The following is a 7764-nucleotide window of genomic DNA, read 5'->3' as shown; positions in this document are numbered from 1 at the left end:
GAGCTCAGAGTCACATGACACACCTGTGTGATCATCACTGCAGCTCAGAGTCACATGACACACCTGTGTGATCATCACTGCAGAAACAATCCTCACTGTGAGTTTATGATTATAGATGCAACAGTTCAGTCAGACAGATCTCATCAGCCATTCATTACTCTTTCCCTCAGTATCACAAACACTCTGGTGTTACGTTAAAGAGTTTTATGTGACAGAATCAAAGGAGTTTCTTGATGATCAAACTACAAAACTAAAACAATACTCAGTCTGTACTGACGTCTTATAAAACAGCCTCTGCCTACTTCTAATATTTGACAATTATTTCTAGTGTTTCACATCTTGTTATTTTAATCGTTTACATTTCACTCTGATGAATTTCACTTTTTACAGTCTCTTAACATCACTGTTTCATGTCACATCACAGGAAGTACTCCATTTATTTTGATCCTGATTAACAGCCCCGCCTCTTTGACATGAACGGAGAGAAAAACCTAGAGTTGACTGAGCTGGTTGATAACGAGCTGCGTGATACCGTTTATTAATGTTAAACCACTGTGACAGGTTAGTGAAGCCAGATCATGAAAAGACCCCCTGGGTCTGTTAAACTAGCTTCATGTTATGATGAAGGACAGGCCCTGGGATATAGAGTCTGTGCTTCTATCAACATGTCATATCTGAATATATAAAAGTTATAGATAATAAAAGAACATTTTGACCTTATATCGCAGGACAAGGACATTTTGCGTAGTGAGGACTTTTTACATAATGGGGACAATTTGCATTGAGTGGACATTTTGCCTAGTGAGGATTTTTTGTCTTGTCCAAGAGTCCTCAAAAATCTGTTTGTAGGTCCAGATGTGGTTCAGGGTTCAGGTTTAGGATCAGGTCCAGATATGGTTCAGGTTTTGATTCAGGTCCAGATGTGGTTCAGGTTCAGCACCAGGTCCTCAGATGTACAGTAGAACAGACCTGTGTGTGTGTGTGTGTGTGTGTGTGTGTGTGTGTGTGTGTGTGTTTGTGTGTGTGTGTGTGTGTGTTAGCAGGGCGTGGTGTCACAGTCACTTCCTGTCATTATGTCTCATTACTGTGAACACTGAGTTCAGTCTAACAGTAGAAGAAGAACTCAGGTCCTCCACTGCTGTGAAACACAGAGATGATCTGATGTCATCATCAGGTTATGATGATGACATCATTCAATGATCAGATATCAGTGATGTCACTGATCCAGACTGAACTCTACTGAAGGTTAAATTCTGTTTTCTGTGGAGAGCAAAGTTTTCTTCATGTATTTAAGGTCGTCACCATAGTGAGCTCGCACCAAATGGACGTTTGTGCCAAATTTGAAGAAATTCCTTCAAAGGTTCTTGAGATACCACATTCATGAGAATGGGATGGACGAACAGACGAACATAAATACGTAGGGATGGACAACCCAAAAACAAGATGGCTCCAGCCTCAGTTATTGCTGCGCAGAGACATCAGGTAAAGTCTCAGACAGTCTCAGAGGACAGAGCTCGATGGACAAAGACTTTTTATTAAAGTTATAAACAGATAAATGAACAGCATTGAGACGAAGTGAAGGACCTGACAGAGTAAACAGAGTCAGACATGTTTCCATCAGCTGTGGGTGGTGTCAGCAGCTGATCTGTGAGGACTCTGACAGCTGTTATGGACCTGGTGTTGCTCCCAGGAGTTAAAGAGTTAAACAAGTTTACTTCAGTTTATTCCGGATTTAATAAAATCATTTATAAGAGTTTCAGTGTTTTATGTGTTTACAGTGTGTTCTGATCATGTAGGTGTCGATCAGAGACCCTTCAACAGTCCAGATGAGTGTCTGATTTTAACATTAAACTGATCCAGGATCAGAGTCCACTCAGAGCTCAGTCTGGTTCTGTGGACTGCAATAAACTGATCCTGCAGCCGGTTCGATGTCTCTCCTCTGGAACGTCTCAGTGTCCTCACAAACATCATTAAAGCGTCCTTCTCCGTCCTCTTCCTCCTCTCTGTTTTCTTTTCTTTTTTTAGAAGGATGGATGGAAGCCGCTCGGCAGGAAATCCCAGCGCTGCCTTGTCTCGCACACTTCCTGCCCACGCTGATGAGGACACGCTTGAACCTGCTGATTGGATCTCAGCTTCAGAGGAGAACGACCGGCAGAGAGAAGAGTCAGTCAGTCTGCCCGAGTCCCAGGATCAACAAAGTCCTGCAGAGACCAACAAGAGCCTTAAAGAGACCAAACAGAGTCAAGAAGAGACACAACAGAGTCCAGAGGAGACCCACCAGAGTCCTGCAGAGACCCACCAGAGTCCTGCAGAGACCCACAAGTGTCCTGCAGAGACCCACCAGAGTCCTGCAGAGACCCACAAGTGTCCTGCAGAGACTCACCAAAGTTCAGAGGAGACCCACCAGAGTCCTGCAGAGACCCACCACAGTCCTGCAGAGACTCACCAAAGTTCAGAGGAGACCCACAAGAGTCCTGCAGAGACTCACCAAAGTTCAGAGGAGACCCACAAGAGTCCTGCAGAGACTCACCAAAGTCCTGCGGAGACCACCCAGAGATCTGCAGAGAAACATCAGAGTCCTACAGCGAAAAACAAGAGCCCTGCAGAAACCAACCAGAGTCCTTCAAAGAAACACCAGAGTCCACATAATCCTGCGGATAAACACCTCAGTTCTCCAACCAAACCAGATAAACCAAAACCAAGTCTTCGTCCTAAAAAGCAACAAAAACTGAGAGATTCTCCTCCAACAGAAAAACAGAAAACAAAAGATTCTCCTTCTTTAAAAGATCAACCAGAACCAGATCAGACCTCAACCGAACAAGACCCCCTAAAACCAAGTTCTGTTTGTACAGACCAAAAGAAACCAGGAGATTTCTTCTGCCCAAAACATGAACAAAAACCAGATGACGCTCAGAAACACCAAAACCAGGAGGATCTGTGTCCTAAACAGCAGAGACCTGGGGAGGACCCTCCTCCTCCTCACCTGAACACCCAGCAGGCTCCTCCTCCTCACCTGAATACCCAGCAGGTTCCTCCTCCTCACCTGAACACCCAGCAGGCTCCTCCTCCTCACCTGAACACCCAGCAGGCTCCTCCTCCCTTAAAGGATTTAACATTTTTTACTTCAACCTTCAATAAACAAAACCAGAAGGAGGTCAAACTCCACATCTCTGAGCCCAAAGATAAGCAGAACCACGACACTCCCCGTTCTCCTCTCCTGAACACCCAGCAGGCTCCTCTTCCTCCTCCTCACCTGAACACTCAGCAGGCTCCTCCTCCTCACCTGAACACTCAGCATGCTCCTCCTCCTCACCTGAACACTCAGCAGGCTCCTCCTCCTCACCTGAACACTCAGCAGGCTCCTCCTCCTCTCCTGCACACCCAGCAGGCTCCTCCTCCTCTCCTGCACACCCAGCAGGCTCCTCCTCCTCCTCAGGTTCTCACGTCGATGACTCATCCGAACGAAGACTCCACCCTGGCTCCGCCTCTCACGACAGAGGTGCTCTGTGAGCAGGAGCAGGGGCAGCCCCGCCCTCTGGTCTCTTTCCCAGGTGAACCCAAACTGTGTGGCTTCCTGCAGAAGCAGGGGGGGCCCCTGAGGGCCTGGAAGCAGCGCTGGTTCACCTACGAGGATAAAAGGAACCAGCTGTTCTACTACCGCACACCGCAGGACGTGACGCCGCTCGGCCGGATAGAGCTCTGCAGCGCCACCTTCACCTACCCGCTGAAGGCTGAGAAGGGGACCTTCCATATCAAGACACCTGAACGCACCTTCATACTCAAGGTAGGGGGGCAGTATAGTCCTGGTAGGGCAGACTCTGTCCACTGTGTGCAGACAGTCCCAGAGAGCGAGCACCTGGTCATCGTTCAGAACAGTGACAAACACGAGACTGTTTTCAAATTACTTAATCAGCTGATGTTACAAAGCAACCAACTGCAGATCCACATAGAGTAGAGAAGTTACATCTAGCTGGCTAACATTAGCTCTGGTTACGGTTAGCTCGTTAGCCGGCCTTACGTGGATCCAGTAGAAAGCGCTTTGCACAGTTACATCATGTATTGTTGGCTAAATCAACACTGTTACAATCATGGATCACGTTAGCAGGTGAAGTAATTTGCCAAACTAGCCAACTGATGTCTCCACTCAAACAGTATTTTGCTTGCAATAATGTTAGCAAACAAGTAAGCTAAGGTAGCTAGCTAGCTGCAACTAAGCAATGCTGGTGTTGGTTGCTTTATAACGTTAGCTGATAAAGTAAAGCAAGCTAGCTAATTTACCAGCCAGATCAGGCCTGGAGTCTGGATGAATTCAGTGACGCAAATCACTCAAGACAGTATATAGTTGGCAAGCAAGCTAACGTCAGCTAACACTGGCCAGCTAAAACCACAGTAGCTATGTATTTCTCATGTTAGCACTTCCTGTGATGAACCCTTTTTTCAGCACTGAAGGGAACTGGAGTTATGATTTGGGGCACTAAATATGATTAATTTACTGTTTCTGACCACAAAGGAGACAAGAATTAGCAAATTAGCACAGCTCACAGACTGAATTTGAGTTGCTACAGGGCGCTAAGTGAAGGTCCTTTTCCGTCGGGCGGCTGTGTGGACTCTGTGTGGTGGTGGGTGTTGGCCGTTTGTTGACATTAGCAGACTCTATTTTTAGCTAATGTTAGCTAGTATTGCAAACTGTTAGGGCTGTAGCCAGGCCCACAGGAAGTGTGCCAGGCTTTGAAGCTATCTTTTGTAGTCACCAGTGTACTTACACCATCAGGTGATGCCCTCTGGCTCAACTTGACTTGACTTTCATGGCAAAAGAGATGTCTGTAAATCAGCGGATAGATTTTTTTCATGAAATGACTCGTTTCACCATCAGGATTTGATCCATTCAGTCCGGGAACATTTGGAAAGTCAAGAAGAGCTCATCTGAGTTAGCAGATGGCTAAACTGGGTGTAGCCGCTCGACTGGCGGAAGTCTCTGATGCACCTGCTCTGTGGGCCACACAGTGCTGATCATCTGGGTAATTTTATAGGCAGCAATTGAACTTTTTGGCTTCATGCGCCACTGAGCAGCATTTACAGGGATGAACGAGGCCCCGCCTCCAATGCTGTGTCCAGTTGTGATGTTACTTGTCTTTATCTGTGGCTGTAGTGGAGCTAAAAAGAGCCCAGGCACTCAGGAGCGTACATAATGTCACATCCTTTGGATTCCCCCGTATATTTGGCCTGAGTCCTTTACATAGACGTCAGTCCACAGGCTGTAATAGGTCTCAGTTCTTAAGTTATGTAACTACCTGCTCACAGATTTATATATAAAAAATGACATGTTTGAAGTTACACAGAGAATCTTTAATGAAACAACCAGACAGTCTTCATCCTGTAACTTCAGGTGTTGTTACATGTTTTGCCTCTGCAGCTTTTTAAACTCTGAATCTAACTCTGCCCTCTGCAGGCTGTGACCCAGGAGCTGATGCTTTACTGGCTGCAGCAGCTGCAGCTGAAACGCTGGCAGCACAGACAGATGTCCACCTGTCCAGACCTGACAAACAACAACAACAACAACACTCCAGGTAAGAAACAAACACAGTCTGCTGTGTCTCAGACTTCATCCACACTTAGATATTTCCTTCATGTGACGCTGGCTGCAGGCAGGAGGTCATGAATCTGAATCCTGCAGCTGCAGCATCAGCCTCTATAAACTACTTCTGACCAGAAATAATTTATAATATTCTGTAACGTCACCGCAGCAGAGTCGAACCCTCTCTGAGCAGCTCAGCGTTGTCTTGAAACAGTGAAACACCAAACTGGAGTTTAACATTTAGATTCTGCAGAGAGTTTAATAAAGAAGGAAACATGTTGTTTGACAGTGAAAGATGAGTTTTTACATGTGACAGACTTAAAGAAATATCTCACAGCTGAAACGATGTTTTTTCATAAAGTAGATTTACACTTGAGTCCAAAACACACCGGCAGCAAATGCCATGCGACAAAAAATACGCCTCTGTTATTTTCAACGTACAACCCACACCGGTGGCGGCTAGACATGTGTGGGCGCCCCTGGACGCATCGCCCCACTTGTACAGACCAGCTCCTGTGGCAGCTCGACTTCTCATCGTTAATGTATAAAGAGAACTCTGTAGTTGATGCTGTCCAGAGACCATGTTGGAGGGTTCATGGCCTCCTGTTGGGAAGATAGTGTTTTAGTGGTGTGTGGTTTTGGTCCTGATGGACTGCAGCTTCCTCTCAGAGGGGAGGGTAACAAAGCAGCAGTGCAGCAGATGGTGATGGAGGAGGTGAGGATGGAGGATGGTGGTGTAGAAGTGCTCCATCGTTGTCTTTGGCAGGTTGAACCAGTGTGAATTTTGAAACAAACAATCCTGTATTTCAGTAAAACAGAGTTAAAATTTGTTTGTGAAACATTTCAGGAGTGAAACAGATGACACAGTGTCAGGATGTTTGCTCATATCTGATCAGCTTTACTGTTTGATCTGAGTTTGAGACGTGTTTCACGACGTCTGGTGAATTTGAGTTGAGAGTTGAGCGTGCAGGTCTGGGCTCTGATGAGATGGAGGGAAGGTTATCACAGTTAATTTACACATTGGCCCACATGATGATGATGATACAAAGCTGGATGGGAACTGGAAAAAGTTTTCATTTAATGAGGACAGACTCTGGTTAACTAAAGTTTTGTTAGCACGGTTTAGTCAAATGAATACCTTACATTCAAACTCAGTATTGCTGCATCACTTCATGGATGAATGGAGGTGCTGCACCCAGCATCTGCAGTTAAAAGTCCACCAGAAACAACAGATCTGGATCAGGACCAGTCGAGCCATCGTCAAAGTGGGATTGTTGTGGAGGAGGAGTGGAAAGAAAACGTCATTTCCAAAGCATCAGTTGTATGTGTGAGCGAGCTCGTTCATCCTGATGTCGAAGGGGAATCAACAGTGATGAGATCTTCAGGAGGTGTTTTGAAAAAGGTAACGTTAACCTGTTCACTTTATTACCGTTGTGACGGTGGGAGACTGCTGAAGACGGCTAATGGCGGTGAGCATTTGGGGTCGTTTTTGTTTTTGAGTTGACGGAGATGTTTTGTAAAATGAAAGTCATGTGGACAAAATTATTTTTCAAAACAGAGGGGAAAATATGTTTTCAAAAACATCCGCATACATGTAGACTGGGTAGCACGGTGGTGCAGTGGTTAGCATTTGTAGCACTTACTCCAAATTATAAATAGAATTAGGCTAGAAGTTATAACTCAGGTAAGTATTAACAATATGGACTAGTGTCAGAAGATAAGAGTTCGCTCATGGAGTTTGAGGACCAGTACAATAAACACGAAACAAGGTCAAAGTATAGGCAAATAAAGTGTATTAATAATTAGTAAAGTGGTAAGATATTTACATATGTACAAATGTCATGACATTCAGTTGATCAGTATGGCAAAGATCATGAGCAGTTGAGCAACATCCAAAGTTCAAATGACAAAACCATCAACAACCAAATAATCCCACCCCAGAGTTCAGTTCATTCTCCAATAAATATCCAAAAATATCAGTCCATATGAGAGTTCATTAAAATGTTTGTTGAAGGAGGGGTACCAGGATTCGCAACCTTCATGAGAGCTCAACAGAATGTGTGTTGAGTATGTGCAATGGGGCATAGGCTCTGCATCTCCTACCACACTGGTGGGAGAAGAAGATGATTCGTCTCACAAATCTGGGTAGCTCGCCATCCGTTGAACATTTCCAATCCAAAGGGAGGGGG

General features: G+C 45.3%; 1 protein-coding gene across 6 annotated transcripts in view; it reads left to right on the top strand.

Annotated features, from left to right (window-relative positions):
- The window catches only part of tbc1d2 (TBC1 domain family, member 2), a 24015-nt gene that overhangs the window by 2035 nt on the left and 14216 nt on the right, over nucleotides 1–7764 (top strand). For 5 of the 6 annotated variants that reach the window (XM_050039526.1, XM_050039523.1, XM_050039525.1 and 2 more), the window contains 2 exons: nucleotides 2026–3784; nucleotides 5450–5567. In XM_050039526.1, coding sequence (XP_049895483.1) covers nucleotides 2030–3784; nucleotides 5450–5567 — 1873 coding nt within the window. In that variant the 5' untranslated portion in view covers nucleotides 2026–2029. Of the gene's footprint in view, nucleotides 1–2025; nucleotides 3785–4950; nucleotides 5019–5449; nucleotides 5568–7764 lie in introns of those variants that run through there. The other variant, XM_050039528.1, reaches the window with a different exon arrangement.

Source organism: Epinephelus moara, unplaced genomic scaffold (genome assembly GCF_006386435.1).
Source record: "Epinephelus moara isolate mb unplaced genomic scaffold, YSFRI_EMoa_1.0 scaffold1143, whole genome shotgun sequence".
NCBI lineage: Eukaryota > Metazoa > Chordata > Actinopteri > Perciformes > Serranidae > Epinephelus > Epinephelus moara.
Note: the sequence above shows the minus strand (reverse complement) of the source record. Positions and strands in the feature narration are given on the sequence as shown.